The sequence below is a fragment of the Aedes albopictus genome, chromosome 2, assembly GCF_035046485.1.
Source record: "Aedes albopictus strain Foshan chromosome 2, AalbF5, whole genome shotgun sequence".
Taxonomy (NCBI): domain Eukaryota; kingdom Metazoa; phylum Arthropoda; class Insecta; order Diptera; family Culicidae; genus Aedes; species Aedes albopictus.
In genome coordinates this window covers 480,754,559-480,772,881 of record NC_085137.1, presented here as the reverse complement: position 1 = coordinate 480,772,881, position 18,323 = coordinate 480,754,559, and the positions used below count along the sequence as shown (strand labels likewise).

Sequence of the window (18,323 nt, the reverse complement as noted above, 5' to 3'; positions counted from 1 at the left end):
TGCTTGGCAACAATAAAGTAAAATCAATCTTAGTCCATGACGGAATGCAGTTTCAATAAACACTGCCTTCACCAGTGTGATGTGATCACTGATCTAACTATGCACAACCAGCGCAGTTTTCCAATAAGTCGTTGGGTTGATTTTACGTTTTCGAGCATGTGTTTGCTAAACGACCTGTGTTTAACAACGGTCGACACGGTACGTCAATCGATTTTAATTGTCGTATACGTTCGGCTGTTCGGTGGTGGTGTCATTGAGCCGGTAAAATCTTCATCTCATACGTGATGATGGTAGTAAAGATTTCCGTTGCTTACTGACAATTATTTGAAAATTAACCTTGGTTTTCGTTCGGCGAAGAACATCCAAGAATCGTACTGTCACCACATTTTCAATCGGAAACCCCAATCAAATTTTATTGCATCACCATAATTGGCTATCAAACGGCTTCCCCGTCACTAGGTAGTGGACCACCGTAGCACCGTAGTTTAGTTTCATCAAGTTGGGCTAATGCAGTTTCATGAAAGGCACAATGGTACAATGGGTCTAGAAATGTTGGTCAAAACAATACTTCTTGATTTCAAAAGTAAAAACATGGTACACTCTGAAGAAGTTCTTACTAACTGACCATACTTCGGACTGTGGGCTTTGCAGTCTTTTGGAGGAATCAAAAACACTAGTTTATGATTTTCCCGACGTTTCGGTTCGTATGGGACCTTTCAATCGGCCATGGTTTCCTACACTAAGAAAAATCCACATCTACTTTCCATGTGCTCACACATATAATTTTGCAATCAAGCTTTGCTCTCGAAAAATAAATGCTCCGCACATAAACTCAAAGAACGCATCTGAAATATATAGGGGTAGGCGGGGCATAATGAGCAGCCTAAGCATTTTGCCACCAAATCCAGTAAATTAAGCGCAATCAATGTGTAATTTTTACGTATAATCCTCATTTGAACCTTAACTGACAAAAACTAATCGTTGAAATTTTGAATAAAGCTATAAATGTTGCAAAATTTAATGTTTTTAAAATCGTATAAAATCGTGGATTGCGTTTTGGGGGTGGGGCATAATGAGCATCCTAGGTGGGGCAGGATGATCAATCCCTGTTCGGTACACAATCAATTACTAATTGACTGTTCTTGTCAATGATAAAGCATACTGGCAACAACCAATGAGAATTTGAGGGGATTATGTTGTTTAATTTTTAGGGAACTGTGGGGTTTAATGGAGTTTACTATTAAGGTATTTTTAAACGGTGAGAATACTGATTTTTTCATGCTAATAAATTGAAAATTAATGACAGAACCATACTATATGCATCGTAACATTTGAACATTTGGAAATATTTTGGTTCTGTGCTACCTGCAGTATTATAAGCAGCGTTATATTGCTATATAGATAGCCTGAAAAAAGGGACCATCAATCCTTTATTTGGGTCAAACGGTCATTTATAACGTATAACGATACAAATATTCGATTGTATATGCTACGTTGATACATTTTGAATGAATTGATCAACCCTTTGAAATTTATGAACTGTAGAAAAAATGCTTACAGACCAAATGTTCTGATACGTTATATATATTGTTTTGGTTTATTCGATGTTTTTTCGCGTCCTAACAAGCAATAAACGGTCTGTTTGAAAAATAATTCCAACCAAATGAAGGGAAAACTATTGCTTCATAATAGTCCCTAAGACATCGAACAGATTTGAACCATATTTTGAATTCAAAAAATCCATGTTCAAAAGTGTCCAAAGTAGCCCCGCATTTCAAAAGTAGCCCCGCACGACGGTATCGGGTAGGTAATGGTGTAAGATTCCGAAAACAGTGACCGCATTCTAGACCGCACGATAGGTAGAAGATAACTACCAATACTTTTATCAGATTTCTACTCTATTTTTTTGTGTTACTTCTTAAATCCCTAATACTTACAGACTAGTTTCTCCGTTATATGCTTTAGCAGTTCCACTAAAGTTTTCTATAAAAGATTTGTATACATACAAGTAGCGAAAATTGCGTAACAATTTGCACTAAGAATATTTTTTTAAAAAATCTCCTAAAAATATCGTTATAAACTTGACTTGAAATTTTTAAAAGTTTGTTACTGAATATTTAGTGGAATGCTCTAGTATATTTGCAAGATTTTCAACGAAAATTCATCAAGGAAAACCTATATGTTCATCCATGGAAATCCATACGTAGAAAATTAAAATTAAATTATCAAAAATCTATCACGATCATCTTTAGCTAGTTGTGTAGAATTAGTTGTAGTTACAATTCACGATTAAAAAGAAACACAAAAATGTTAAAGTTTAATTTCGCGTTTTTGCAAGAAACTTAGGTCATACGCTAAAACTGAGCTTCATATTGAAATCATGCATTAAAAATTACTTCAGAATTTGTATCAGAATGTCATTAGTAGATGTATCCCTAATGTTTACTAAAAGCACCTGACACCTAAGAACATTCTAGACCATCGTTTCCCACACTTGGCTCTCGCAACCCTCCAGTCTTTTCGTCAACTGAGAACTGTCATCTAAACTTGGATCAGCCGGTCACGAGGCACGCGCACTCACCCGAGCCGACGGAATGGCTGCGACTAACAGCGATAGAGAGTGAGTGCCGTGAGATTATGTCGTGGAGTGCAGCAGCGAACCCCACCGTTGCAGCCGTCATCATCCTCATCATTAACGACTCTCGTCGTCGTCGTCGCCCTGCAGGTATCAGTAGGTCGGCTCTAGAGGCACGTTCTCCTCCATTCGGGAAATTTGTGCCATCACCGCCCTGCAGGTAGCGTGGTGATGATGGTTTTTTCCGCACACGTCGCGTGGGTTCTACGCGCGCGTAGAGCTTTCCGCGTGGTTCTTGAATACCACATTAATGGGTATATATATATATATATATATATATATATATATATATATATATATATATATATATATATCCCTTTCGGGACGGAGCGCAAAAAGTGAAAGGTCCATACAAATTGCTCGAATTTGGCTCTCCAGAACTCTCAGACTTTTTAACATATCTACACCTTTTCTTTAGCATTTGCATAAACTACTATTTATTTTTTTGATTTCTAGCTTTGTCCACCTAGATAAATCGGAAATAAAATATTTGCGACACATAAAACTTTTTCATGTTTTACAATTTTTGCTCACTTTTTGTTTAATTTGTTGTGGTAAATCTCACACATAACATAAACATAAAGTTTGTTTGCACACATGCAAGTAATGGCTCAATTTTCAAAACAATTTACATCAGGTGAGCCAAAGACTAAACAGTTAAAAATACGCAAAAACGTTATTGCTCAACAGCACAATTGTGCTGATTCGTCACGAAAGGGATATGCGAGCCGTTTCCAGTAACGAGTCAGTCTTAATTGAAAAGTGATCAAGTTACAAGCGTTCGCGTGACTTGAACAATGCGAAGTGAAACTAAGTAAATGGAACTGTAAATAGCAAGCAGTTAGAGAATAAAATAGTGAAAGTGTGAAAGTGATCCAGTGATTTTTCTTCCCTATCCGATACCCATCCGTACTCTACTGTCGTGCCATAAAGCCCAGTTTAGACGTGTGCGCCGCTGCGCCGCGCCGCCGCGCCGCGCCGCCGTTGTAAACCATAACGAATTATCAACAAAATTCTTAGCGGTGTTCTAGTTTGGTTGACAAACACATCGTCCTACATATTATATGTGTCTTGGAAGATTTTCATGGCAATTTACGAATGACATTCTTGTAGGCATATATTCCATGCAATCTTCAGAAATTTCCATAGAAGTTTTGCCATGAATTCTTCTAAAAACAATTCCATGCTTAAGAAACTCTTTCATGAATTCCTGACATTCAAACAGCATTTTAATTTAAAAATTAAGAGTCCACAATTCTTTCAGGTTTTTCTCCAAGGATTCTTAAAAAAATCTGAATGTCCCTTCAAAAATATTTTTTGGAGTTGTTTAAAGTTTCTCCATAAATTTTCCAAAGAATTTCTATGGAGAACCCCCTGAAATGGCTCCATTGATTTATTAGAAATTCCATAAATAAGGTCTCGCAAAAATGATCATTTTCACCCCCTCCCCCCCTCCGTTCTATGGCACACTTTTTATATAGGACTCCTCTGAAATTATCACTCTTCGGAACCCCTAACTTCTCAAAGCGTGGCGTAACTTACGGACGTTTGCCCTTCAGAAATAACTCCAAGAATTATATTTACAAGTTCTTTCATGATTTTGTTTAGTAATTCCAGTAGATATTCTTTCAGGGATTTCTGAAAAAAAAAAAAAATCAAATAGTTCATGTGTTCTTCCAGGCATTTCTCTACGTATTTCACCACTAATTCCTCCTGAAATTCTTACAAGGATACCATTAGATTTTTTTTTCTTCGGATTCTTTAAGAAATTTAGAAATATTTTCAATAACAATTCCTAGAAAGTTTTAAATATATTCCTTTTGAAATTTCTAGGAACCTTTACAGAAGCTAGATTGATTGATTGATTTGTCTTTATTTAAGAGACTTTCAGCCTAGCTTTCAGCCCTTGGCTGGTTCGTCTCTAAAACAGAAGCTAGAGTACTTCTCCAGACAGTCTTTCAGGGATTCTTTTAAAAATATGTTCATGAATTCCTCCGGGAATTCTTTCCGAACATCCTCCATGAATTTTGATAAAAAAATTCTCTTGCAATTTTTCTAAATGTTTATTAATGAATCCTTGTAGGAATTCTACCAAGGGTTTCTGAGGGAGAGTTTCCAGAAGTTTCTTTAACAACTCTTTATAGAATTATTTCAGAAAATTCCTTGGAAATCTTTCACATAATCTTCAGAAATTAAAAAAACAATTTATTCCAAAATTCCACCAAGGATTCTTTCAGAAATTTCTACATGGATTCCACTTAAAGCTTACTGAAGAGTTCCTTCTTAAGTATAACTTAAGACTCCTACAGTAGCTTAAGGATTTTTCATAAATGTCAGTAAGAGATTACCTCAAACATTTTTCCATGAGTTTTGTTTTCATTTTCAAAATTTTCCTCCGGGAATTCTTGAGATATAACTCCGGGAATTCTTGAAACATTACTCCACAAATATTTACAGAAGTATTTTATGAAATTACATAAAACATGTAAGAGTTATTCTTCGGGGGTTATCTGATAGAATTTCTATAGAAATGTTTAAAAATTTCCTGATGAGATTTAATTTTATTGAAACAATTCCAGAAACAATCGTTGGAGGAGCTCCTGGAAAAGTCCCTGGGGGCCTGAGATTCACCACAAAAACTCGGTTAATTGGACGCAGTGGTTTAATTTCCCCAACAGAGGGGTGAAATAAAAAACTCCTGAGATGGCTTTGAGGGATTATCAAGAAGAATTTTATGAGATTTTTTTTTGGAGGAATTCCAGAACAGAAATGCAACAAACATTTCAGATTTTACTATGACATCATTGGTCAAAAATGAGCTTAAGAAAATAATATCCTTAGAAGAGACGTGCGACGTTGTGAACTTCTATCTAGAGGAATCCTTTATACATTTTCTGTTAAACGTCCTCAAGGATTCTCTCTAAAATTTATGAGAATATTATTATTACTTTATTATAGGTTTTCAGTCCTGTGTCTTTATGAGGATAGTTTTCATTGTTTTTCATTGCATAGTTTTCTGATCTACATACGTTTAAACTTTTCACTCAAAATAGATCCAGTACTATTTATAAACGCCGCTGCCGGTGAAAACTGTTTCGGCGCACACGTCTAGTCCAGTTGTAGGAAGTAATAGCCTTGTAGTTGTTTCTTTACAAAGGTTTATTACAGAATGATTCCTAATCTTATTTTGTCCAAGTTATAACATACTAGACTTTAGATTTATTCACCTAAGCCTACTACACCAGTGCTTACGCCTAAATTACCTGTGTTCATTGCCGAACAAATTTCAAATGCTATATTTTTTCTATGAAGTTTTTTGAAATGATCTACATAAAGCTTTCAGAATTCCTAAAGAAAGTCCCAATGGAAAGTCCCAATAGGTTTTCTCCACGGGAATACGAAAGATCATCCAGAATCGTTCGGAGATGTGTGTTAGGAATTTTAAAGAAGTAATTGAAACTTTTTCATTAAAATCATTCAGAACTTTAAAAATTTTCATGAAGCAAGGGAGCATCCATTAAGTACGTCACGCTAAAATTGGGAATTTTTGACCCCCCTCCCCCCTCCCCCTTCGTACGGGTTTTCCTATACTTAATACATTGCTTGTCACACTTTTACAAACCCCCTCTCCCCTAGGACCGTGACGTACTTAATGGATGACCCCCGGGCTTGTTCACAAATGTCATAACGCTGGAGGGGGTGGGTGGGTGTACTTCATGGTGTTACATCTCGAACAAAAAAAAATCTTCCCATATAAACATTGTTACGAAGGGGTGGGTGGGTGTCAAAAAATGCCAATTTTGGCGTTATGACATTTGTGAATGAACCCCCCCAAGTACAGGGCAAAGAAGTCATATTGTAGTTTAACCTTTAAGGGCGCGCGTCATCAAGCAGCTAAAACTGCACCGCGCTCGCGCTATATACGACGATCGAGGTTTTCTGATAATCTAATACTTTTTACAACGGCGCGAGTACTGAAGGGTTAGGGATAGCTAGAGGGTGAGTTAGGCGCCATCCACAAATTACGTAACGCTCTAGGGGGAGGGGGGGAGTATGGCCGAGCGTTACGGCTCATACAAAAATTTTCGGGGTTTCATACAAAAAAGCGTTACAGAGGGGGGAGGGGGGGGGGGTCTGAATATGACGATTTTAGCGTTACGTAATAAATGGATGCTGCCTTAGGTAGTTTCAAGGAAGTGAACGGGGTCTAAGGTAGATTGCATATCCTCTTGAAATTTCTAGGAAACGTCTACGCAATCCCTATTAAACCCTCTAAAACCCATTTGAAACCTCCTGAAAATCCCCTGCATTCCTTGAAGCTTTTTTGAAATCTCTTCGCTACTAGCAAAAGTAGCTCATAACAACCCCTGGAACAAACGCTTTCGGAAGAAAGCTCCCCTAAACTCATATACAGCAAAACATGTTAGTTGGGTTGAGACCCCTTGAAACCCTCTTGATACTCCGGTGAAATACGCCTAATGAACCCCTCTTCAACCCAATCCCTAGAACCATCATCAAAATTTGAAACCCTCAGAAATATCCCTGAAACCTTTTTGAGCAACTCTGAAGTTAATTGATATCTCTATGAAACTCCGTGGAATCCCCCTGGAACCCCCGTAAACTTTTGAGATCCCTCTGAAACCCTTGAAAATTCGTTAACATCGCCAAAACCCATTGAAAAGAAAAACTGAAACCCCTCTCAAACTGCAGTAAAATCCCTTAAAACTTATAAAAGACTCTGAAACTCCTTTAAACCTATCTGAAACCCCTCCCAAACCCTTTGAAATCTTTCTGGAATCGCTAGGAAGTTGAACATATCTGAATCTGGAAACCAGTTGGCGATATCGCTACTGGATGTCCGCGCGGTACGCAAATGGAAGTTAACAATTTCGTTTCAAGAGTGTTGGAATTCGTATCGCTTGGGTGAGTTTGGTCTTCCTTATCGTTTGAAACACTTAACCTCTCTCTAACAACACCCAAATTCCCGTACACCTAGGCCTGAGAAGACATAGAGGCCTGTACACCTTATTTTTTGAAAACAAGGACATGGTCAGTACAGTTCTCGACCGGTTCCGATATTAACCAAAAAAAAAATCATAATTTCTTGCCAGTCCACCGTTCGACGACTCAAAATTCATGAAAAATCATGATTTTTCGTTTAGGGATCAATAGGCACTGTGTCTACGACCAACAATAGGGGTGGTGGGGGTAAAGTGGACAACCTAAGCATAGTGGTTGTTTCCAGTGGAAATGCGGCAAAATCCATCTGCTTTTCCGAGTAACATGGAAGGTAATGATATACTCTAGAAATCTTGTAAGGGATTACATTTAAAAAATATTGTTTTTTTTTATTATTTTCTTCACCAAAACGTGCATAAAAATAGCGTAAAAAAATCGGTGGGGGTAAAATGGACAATCAATGGGGTAAAATGAACAAGTCGTTAAAAGTTATATAACAGCATATTATTTCTATGCTTTTAAATGCAAACTATCAAATTTCATACGATACCTTTATTTTGTTGTTTTCAAACTTTCAATACAAACTTTGAAACACACTTAAATAATTATTGTAAAAATAGTGTAAAAAACAAGCACTGTTTTGGATGAAAATGTAGATATAAAATATTTTTTATAACTTTTTACTTCAACTATCTCACGACATGTATGACGGCTGATAATTCTGGAGTTTGCAGAAAAAAATTATGAAATTTTGGTGAAATTTGAACCGATTGTCCATTTTACCCCCACCGTCTGATTATGTTAAAATTATTTCCAAAACTTTTTTTTACAAAACCTAAATTTTTATTTCGTTCAAATATATTCTTCTATGTGGACTTTATTAGTTAAGAGTGTAAAACTTGTAATAATTTGAAAATAACTCACGAAAAAACCTTAGCAATGATAAGCAGATTTTACATCATTTCCGATTTTTCACGTGAATTTAAAGTTTTTGTCATTTTGAAGAGGTTTATTTGATCTTAATGTTCAAGATCAGCAAAAGTATAATGATTCATGCTTAGGCATATGCTTCAATCGTTAAAACATTTTGAAAACCAATAAAAGCCATGAAACTGTACCCTGTCCACTTTACCCCCACCACCCCTAGATCTGGCTACTTCTAGATATCACTGAACGGCGGCTTACGGTGAAAATTACTATTCTGAGGGTCAATTTAAATACACATCGCCACTAAATTTGTGCAGACTGATTTTCGTTTCAATTCAACAGAATTATGTTTTCAATTTTACCATGGACTCGATTTTCAATTTAAAAAAGTTTCTGTTGGCAACCGGATTCGAACCAAGAACCTTGACATCACCAGGCTCGCACGCTACCACTCGGCTATCGAACCGGTTGATATGAGAAGAAACAAAACGCACACAAGAAGCGTTGGTGGGTCGATGATCATTAGTATGGGACAAACATCAAATTCTCGCTTCAGTCGACTTTTTTGATTCCATTTAGGTCCCATATGAACTGTGCAAAATTTCAGCGCAATCGGTGAAACTATAATTTAGCGCAAGCGGTTCAAAGTTTTCATAGGATTTACTATGGGAAAAGTTACACTTTCAGATAAAAAATCCCAGAGGTCGTCCCTAGTCTCCTTAATTCAAATCGATCAATGCTTCTTGTAGAAAAATCATTTACGAAACTTTCTTTCGAGACCCACAAAACGATTGGATGCTTGTGGAAAAAGTTATTGATTTATTATCGATTAGTGATCCAACGAACGGCTTTTTGTTTTGTTTTATTAGCAGCACTGTAGCTGCTGCCTTGGCTGCTACTGTTTCTGGGGGTGGTGATGCCTCCCGCCACCCCATGCAACAACGGCAGCAGCAGTGCTGCTGATAAAACAAAACAAAAAGCCGTTCGTTGGATCACTAATCGGTAATAAATCAATAACTTTTTCCACAAGCATCCAATCGTTTTGCGGTCTTCGAAGGAAAGTTTCATAAAAGATTTTTCTACAAGAAGCATTGATCGATTTGAATTAAGGAGACAAAGGGTGACCCCTAGGATTTTATGTTTGAAAGTGTAACTTTTCCCATAGTAAATCCTATGAAAACTTTGAACCTCTTGCGCTAAATTATAGTTTCACCGATTGCGCTGAAATTTTGTACAGTTCATATGGGACCTAAATGGGATCTAAAAAGTCGACTGGAGCGAGGATTTATTTTTTTTCCATATAAGCGTGTCCCATACTAATGATCATGTTTTGCCATGGTATATTTAAAAACATTTTTATGCTTGTCCATTACTGCAAGCCGCCTTTCAGTGTACTGTGAAACCGGTTCAGGCAGGGACAGTGAAGAGAATTGTCAGACAAAAGAGGCGCAAAACAAGCAACAAAGAAGGTGCGACGATTACTCTCTAATTCCTACTGGTGACAGATAATGACATGATCTCGAAATTTTTGGTTGCAGATAAAACGGAAGCTGAATTTGTTGCGTACTTCTCAACTCGTGAATAATCAATTATTACTAACCCCAAGTCGAAACTGTTTGACGATAGAGCTTCACCAGAGTTGCAGTATTTACCGACTCGAAGTTACCGTTCGAAAATCGCAATACAAGGCTTAAAAATCTCTAAACTCGTGGTGTACGATGTAAATCCAATTATTTTCAAGTTGGGACAAACTTATGTCGCATGGGTTGTTTTGTCGCAACAAATACAGGTTGCGACATTGTCATTATTGTTGCGCGATGGTTGAATTTTGATTCACTGGTCAGGTACCCAAAAGGGACTCTCACAGAATTAATCGCAACTGCACTTTTCGACGGCTTTAAATTCATGGTTTTTAATCCAGAAATAAAAAGGCACAAACATTCAAGCAGACCAACAATGGATCTGTCCGCCGCACTCCGGAACCGGTACCGGTTTTCATGATTTCTTGAAAACTCATGAATTTTGAACCGTCGGACGGTGAAGAAGCAATACATGCTGAACATGGCCCCTTTGGGTCCTTACCAGAACAGGTTCCGAAGTATCCGAGAGGGGTCAGATCCATTGTTGGTAGTTGGCACAGTGTCTTTTGACTTCTGGATGAAAACAATCATACATTTTGAGCCGTTGAACGGTGGAGTTGCAATAAATACCGATAGTGTCCCCTTTGGGTCCCTACGGCAACCGGTTCCAGCTTGCTCTGTGGTCGGAACAGGTCCACCCGTCTAAAAACGGTCCATATCAATGCGTGCTGGAATGAAGATTAAAAATAAATTTATTTACTGTAAACTTTATCATATGTTTTGGACATCAATCGTAGGGTAGTGAAGTAATTTTCTGCTAGTCTGAAAAAAAAAAAAAGACAATGAGAAAAGACTTGACGAAATCGACCAGGACAAAGTAGGGGAACATGGCCTAAAATACACTGGTGAGTCTAAATGGCCCAACGCATGAAATCACATTCCTGAATGTGATCTGATCATTACATAGGTGAACAGGTGGAAGTTTTGTTATCAACCATGTGTTTCCCATGAGATTGAGAAACACCTGGACGCGCATGGTAGTTAGTAACTATGCTATTCATGTGAAGTGGCATCTTCATTAGGTCAGCTCCAGAGGCACGTTCTCCTCCATTTGGGATAATTGTGCCATACATGTGGCATCTTACCCCATGGGCCCTGGACTGAAAATCTCTTTAATGAAAATAATAATAATACCCAATGGTTTATGGCATTTTGCACCAAACTTATTTTTCGACCAACTTTTAAAATTGCCAAAAATCAATGAGAACACAATATTTTTGTGATGGTTTTTATTGCAGTATCAGGCAAATATTGTTTAGTTGCTGCTGACATTTTGAATGCCTTAAAACTGAGACCATTTATTACTGAAAAGAAAGTTTAAAAAATGGTATCTTACCTCATCTCACCCTACATGATTACGGGTAGAGACAGAGGCAGGTCAAGTGGTGTTAGTGTTGGTGATGAGGTAGTGATCGATGGTGATGTGTTAGAAGCTGCTCCAGAATTTGTTTTTCGCTGAACACTTCTGACATAAGCCAGGTAAGGTCACATGACTTGCACACTAAAATCAGACTCCCTCTGTATCAAATGTTCGGTTACCCTCTGTGGCCATGGGGCGTGAACGTTAAAGGAGTCTGACAGAAAAAAAAACTTTGAGCGTCAAGTACTGTGGACAATTCTCGGTGGAAAACAAAAAAAAAATGTCAACTTGTATGTCTTATTCAAAACTTCAAACTGTTTCTTTTTTACATTTTAACCACCCTTCTCTAAGAAGCTCTACCAATGTGCCTCCGATCACGGACGAAACTGCTGATTTGTTCTAATCGTACCACCCCACACAGCTTAAGTCGGTAGTTGATCACGGTGGCTGCGGCTGTGAATCATTGACCATCCAAGCCTGCTGCTTGCTACTACTAGAGATCACGGCCATCGACTTGTCTCGTTTCGGGGAGGTAGCACTGTTTGAAAAGTGGAATTATTCCGTTTTTCCATTTGGCTAAAGCTGGATAAGTCGTCGTCAGCTCACGCGTACGAGGTGGGGCGTTTTGGGGTCGCGTTTTTTTTGATCGAAACTGGTTTTTTTGCATCGATAAATATTCAAGACAGGTCAATTAAATTAATTCTATATCAATCTTGTTGCCGAACGGACATCCGATTTTGCGGTGATATTTATCTTATTAAGAGGGAGTTCATCAGACCAGATGGTGGTAGATAATGGTTTTATTAGTTTTTTGTCACTTACGTCTAACAAGTTTCCTTAAATTCTAAAGCTTCACCTTAATCCAAGCAGGTATACTAAAATTCATTACATTTCGGTTTTTTAGCATGGATCGCATTGTAACATACATCTATAATAACGAGATTACGAGAGAAAAATATCACCTTTAGTATTCACAAAACGAAGATTGTTTTACTTCATCAAATATCGTCTAATCGACTTCCAGCTTCCGGAAGCTGCCGATCATGCCACTGTCCAGATCGCCACGGCACGTGTCCGCGTAGAAGGAGGAAGATTTGGTGATTTCGATGTGCATCTCGTCCATGGCCAGCAGTTGGGCCCGTTTGGCCCGACAGCGCTCCTTGAACTGGGCGATCATGTCCGACAGGGGCCCGGCCGTGCCACCGTACTCGTTCGGGAGGATTCGTTTGTTGAACTTGGCGGAGAAGTCGTTCACGGTGCGGAAGAGCTGGAATGATTAATTGAGATATTTCTTTATTAGTATTTTATCCATACATCTTCTTTGGAGATCGACAGGTCTATGTTATATTCGAATTTCACCAGAATACATTATTTAAATAATGGCCTTTTAGTTCTATCTATCTAAATAAAAGGCCCAGTCTAAAAAATATCAAAACCATCAAATTTACTGCATGTTGCTTAAAACATTTGCGTTATGCACATTGTTTTCACTGACCATATTTCCTCTTCAAATTTTCCATCTGCTCTTGGCATTGAAAACTCTTTCTGAATGTGAATGACAACGCTAGCTATCCCAAAGCAGTATGTATAATTAAAGCTCAGATGAGGTGCTCGTGTTTTGTGCCTAATACGCGTGCAGTAGAAGCTATTAGTGGCGGAAAAGTTGGTCTCGACATACCGTGCCACTACTGGTGTGAACATAGCTAATTTGTGTGTTTTTGAACTTGAACTTAATTTGACGTGGAATCATATGCGCTCTAGTGAAGGTGGTCTACTTGTGACTAATTTTGAAGTGTTGTGTACCTGTCTGTGATTCCATTACATGATATTTTTTATAGACGTAGAAATGGGTCTGAGGGATCTCTGGACGGGCTTGGTGGTCTAGTGGCTACAGCTTCTGATTCGTATGCAGAAGGTCATGGGTTCAATCCCTGGCCCGTCCCTTTCCTCCTGCTTTGTATCTTTCTATCTACTTTCTCTTTCTCTCTCTTCTCTACATATACAACTCATGTATATCCATTATCTATATGTTCATAGCCATCGCTAGAACCAGAAACGAATTGAAAAAAGTAGTTTCCCTTCCTTCCAACTTCCACAGCACAGTGTATATAACGCCTGCAAGTTATGCAACCAAAGCGAACTGTGCCGCTTGAGCTTCATATTCACCACACAATTTATCACCTAACGAACACTATTAATAATCCCCTATCCATGGATCGCATCACCGACCCAACGGTGACTCCCAGATCTCCCATCCTTCCCGCCTAACAAATACCCCAGTCCGTGCGGGTTGTGGGGACGCAGAGGTGCTCTCGGTCTTTAGTAGCAACAACCAGTACACTCTAACATTCCTTTCCCTTCCCAGCTGACTATATGGACTTGGCCGGCGCCGTTATTGATCAAAAATGCATGAACTGCTACAATTGCACTTTGAGAATAAGTAGTAATTCGCCAATTGTTGAACGGTTAGTACCGGCATTTTGGTTTTCGTTTGTTTTTCCGTGCATAATTCCACTTTAGTTGAAAAATATCCAGTAAACGTCTAGATCTAATTATTCCTTATACTGCCCATTGAATTTGTATTCCCTTAAACTTCATTTTCTAAGAGAAAATAGAACATTTGTATGAGAAGTCTGTAACCCAAATGTTGAACGCTGCCTTAAGCTAGCTCATCCTAATGTTGGACGGTTCTCGCCAATTGTTGAACAGTTGAAGCTTTGTTCGTAATTGATGACGTATAACCCGACATCAACCTATCATTCAACTGTTTTTATTTTGGCCACCAAACCCAACATAGACCCAACAGTTATCCAATGTGAGTCCAACAGTGGTCCAACATTTGATAAAATTTGACCCGACTTTGACCCGACATCCGATATTTTTTCACTCTGGCGGTTTTTTTTCGGGTTTTTCGTGTTTTGTGCCCAGCTAGTTTGAGCTAGTGACAAATAATTTAAATGACAAGGAATCGCACATTTGAAGAGAGCTCTAGTGGTCTGAAATCGTTTTAAACATGACTAGATGCAAAAATGGCTGAAAGATTTGATTTGAAGCGAAAACGACAGAAGAAAAGTACGCCCTTAAAAGCCCCTGAAACTCTCCTGGAAACCCATGGGACCCACTCAACCCCCAAGAACACTCATGGAACGACCCTGAAATCCCTTGAAAACTCGTTGGTTGCTCCTGAGCCTCCTGGAACGCCTTGAAATACTCCTGGGACCCCCTTAATACTCTGAATTCCTCTTGAACACCTCTGAAACGCTCTTGAAACCCATTGAAAACCACTGGAATCTTTCTGAACCCCACTGGAACATCCCTGGGACGCCCTTGAAACCCCATGAAATGCACGGTTAGGTAAAGTGAAAAACAATTCTAGCAGTCATGCTAACATCGTAGATAATGGCAGTGTTCAACAATTGGATCATGGATGCATAATGATAGTGTGATATGAAAAATATTTTTTCAAATTAAATTACAATGAAAATGTGATTTTAAACAAAGTTAAACTTTTAATGACATCCTTCCAGTTCTTGTAACTATGGTGTGCCTTTGATATTTGTGGTCGATTTGCCCGCAAAGCTTATTTCGTTACAGCAATTTCTTAAAATTAATTTTAGGAATTGTGCAGTTTTCGTGTCGTTAGCGGTACAAAATTTTCAATAAATTTTTTTGACGTAAAATTTGTATAATTTTGTAACTTAATTAGAGCAATATCGTGACCCACATGTATATGCATCTACATCATACGTTTACGTTGGATGAAAATTACTTAGGTAAGATTTATGATAAAATATTCAGAAACTGTTCAACATTTGGGTAGTGTTCAACAATTAGCGAATTACCCTAGAATGTCCCAGTCCCTTATTCAGTTGGATCTCAGTGCAATTGGTACCAGTTCAGATCAATCACGGAGGAGCAACCATTGACATGTATAGTCAGAAATGATCGTATGATCGTAATCGTAGAAATGGGTCTGAGGGATCTCTGCATCTCAAGAACATTGCATCGTAGAAACAAAGTTTTTTTACGAAAATATTAGAAAATTTTCTCAGTAATCTGGTATAAGTTATGAACTAAAAAAAATGTCTATCGTTTCCACACCAAAAAAAAAAGGCAAGCAAATTTTCTCAGCAATCTGAAAAAAAATGAACTGTAAAAAGTTTTCCTAGGAATTTTCCACCTTAAAGAAAATATCATAAAGAAAAGCTGGTAAATCTATGCCACAATTCGCAGAAATTAATGAAAAAAAAAGGGAATTTCATAAGTTTTAGAGACATTTTAGAGTTGCTCTGTTTTCGTTTCTGAGTAGTGACCTATTTTGTAAAAAAAAACAGAATATATAAATTATAAGGAATTATAAACCATTTTTTGAAAGATGCAAGATTAGGGCGACTTTGAGTATTATTGGCAGGTTTGTTCTCTTCGCCAACAATGGGAAAGATTTGACGCTAATTTTGAGTTCAACAGGTTTCCAAAACCCCCCATGACGAAGAGAACAAAACTGGCGAATATGCGTAAGTTCCCCTTTATAAGAAGCAAAGTTTTTTTTTTGAGGGAACGAAAACAATTTTATAATAGTTATTTATGTAATGAGTTGCAAAAAGTTGATTTTTTCAGCACGAGTCGTACATTTATCCAACGAGGCTTGCCGAGTTGGATAAATACGAAGAGTGCTGAAAAAATCGAGTTTTGCAACGAGTTCCATACAAAATTTTATGAAATGATTTTTTCATAATGCAACTCATTTGAGTTGCATAATGTTCATAATGCACCTCAAATGTGTTGCATTATGAACATTATACAACTATTTTTCATTATGTAACTCATTTCAGTTGCATAATGAACTAGTTCGGAAAAAATGGCCATTATGATATCAAAATGAGTTAGATAAAATGTAAATTATGATACTGAATTGCATAAAAGTTATTTATTTCATTACTATTAACTAAACATTTTTAAGAGGAAAAAAATTGTTTACGTGACTTGCTTTTAAAGTATTTATCAAATAGGTAAAAAAGCTCTCCACTTAAAAAAAAAACAGAAGTTAACCAAATCCCCTACAATCAAAAGTCAAATTATTTTCCTAAAATCTTAATATGATATAAATCCTCCTGTGTTACACTTTGCAGGACTGCTAAAATTTTGTCAATCATGTAAATAGAATACTTAGTTGATTTTCTAAGGAGATTTTCGGGAACCCCTTGAACTCCTTTGGATTTTATTCAGATAATTTTCATAATATCTTGATGCTAATATAAATTACTGAGTAAACAGCTGAAAGACCTGTTCGAGGAACTCTAGCAAGAAGTTCTGAATAAAGATTCCGGAAAAAAGACCAAATCAATTTAAAGTACTTTATGGATATTCCTCGATTTTCAGGTGACATCTCTAAAATAATTCCCGACGAAATTCTGCTGGTGTAACATTTCCTTAATGGATTTGTCATTTTTAATACTGAATCTGCGTATTGATTGCGTAAATTGTAAACGATTTTTAAAAACATAATAGATCCGCTACAAACAGCTGATAATCGGTAACTTCATGCGACCTCGATAAGTTCAACGCACGAATGGCGGCCAGGTAGTGCGTGGATCACGAATGACAACAAAAACAGTTTTCGTTTTTTTACCATCGAGCGTTAATTCCAATTACCACATATAAAACCGCCCATTGACGCATCAAGATGTTGGAACTCGCCTTCTGGGTTTTTCGTTATTCAGGCTACCGTGTTCATTAGAATAAACTAGATAAAATTTTCGATTGTTGGTAAATATTTACTGCAAAAACTTCCATACTAGGTGGAAACCACTTTGATTGCGTCTAAATTTTCCTATCCAAATCAAACAAACGAAAAGACCGCTTGCTTTTAGGCTCTAATAGTTAAAGATTAGCCAAGGGCAAATCCATGACTTTTTTATATCTCTTCATAAAGTTCGTGCAAATCTGATCTGGAATGATAAATATTATTTCCAATACGCTGTGCAGAACATTACAGATTAAAATACGCCTCCATCCGGATTTTGTTTTCACACGGTCGAGTGAAAACACTACTTGAATTTGCTCACAATTTTTATTCTTTTGGTTTATCTTCATTTCAAAATCTCCATTAAAACTCCCTTGCCTTCAACTCTTCTTGCCCATTTGATGCTTTTTATGCTTCTTTCAATCCGCATTTGACCGTTTCCTCTTAACACTTCTCTGAAACTCTTCTTAAACCCCCTGAAGCTTCCCGCGTCTTGAAAGTTCCCTTTCTCTTTCTTGAGCTCTCCCTCTTTTTTGACTTCCCTCAAGCCGGTTGCAATCCTGTTGAAACATCAAAAGCCCTTGAAATCTTCCTCAAGCATTCCTTAAACACTTATCTGAAATCTCTTCGAAACCCCGCTAAACACCCTGGTTTTTTTTTGAAACTCTCTTCAATCTTCCTTATACCCTTTCAAAGTCTCCTGATGTGCCCTCTCTATCTCCTAGAACGTTCCTGAGCCCTGCTGACCTCTTCTTCCATTAGGCATAACATCCCAAGGGGCCGTCCATATACCACGTGGACAACTTGGAGGGGGGAGGGGGTTCGAGAAAAGTCCACGCTTGTCCACGGAGAGGGGGGTGGGGGTTTGTCAAATGTCCACGTGGACAATTAAGAATTAAGAAACAAAGATTTACAAACGAAATAAATTATGTCGCATTGCTGATGAGATTTTCTTCAATAATAGTTACATACATTTTATATTATTATACATTGTTTTTAGTCGGACGTGACTTCTTCAAGGAAAAAAAAATCATGGTGATTGACTCATCAACTTATTTG

At 37.7% G+C, this 18,323-nt stretch overlaps 1 protein-coding gene across 1 annotated transcript in view; it reads right to left on the bottom strand.

The window, feature by feature from the left end:
* Positions 1-12,303: 12,303 nt before the first annotated feature.
* Positions 12,304-18,323, bottom strand: part of LOC109413982 (clavesin-1) — a 65,676-nt gene continuing 59,656 nt past the window's right edge. The window contains exon 3 of the mRNA XM_019687712.3: positions 12,304-12,788. Within this exon, the coding sequence (XP_019543257.2) occupies positions 12,531-12,788 (258 nt within the window). The 3' untranslated portion in view covers positions 12,304-12,530. The remainder of the gene's footprint in view (positions 12,789-18,323) is intronic.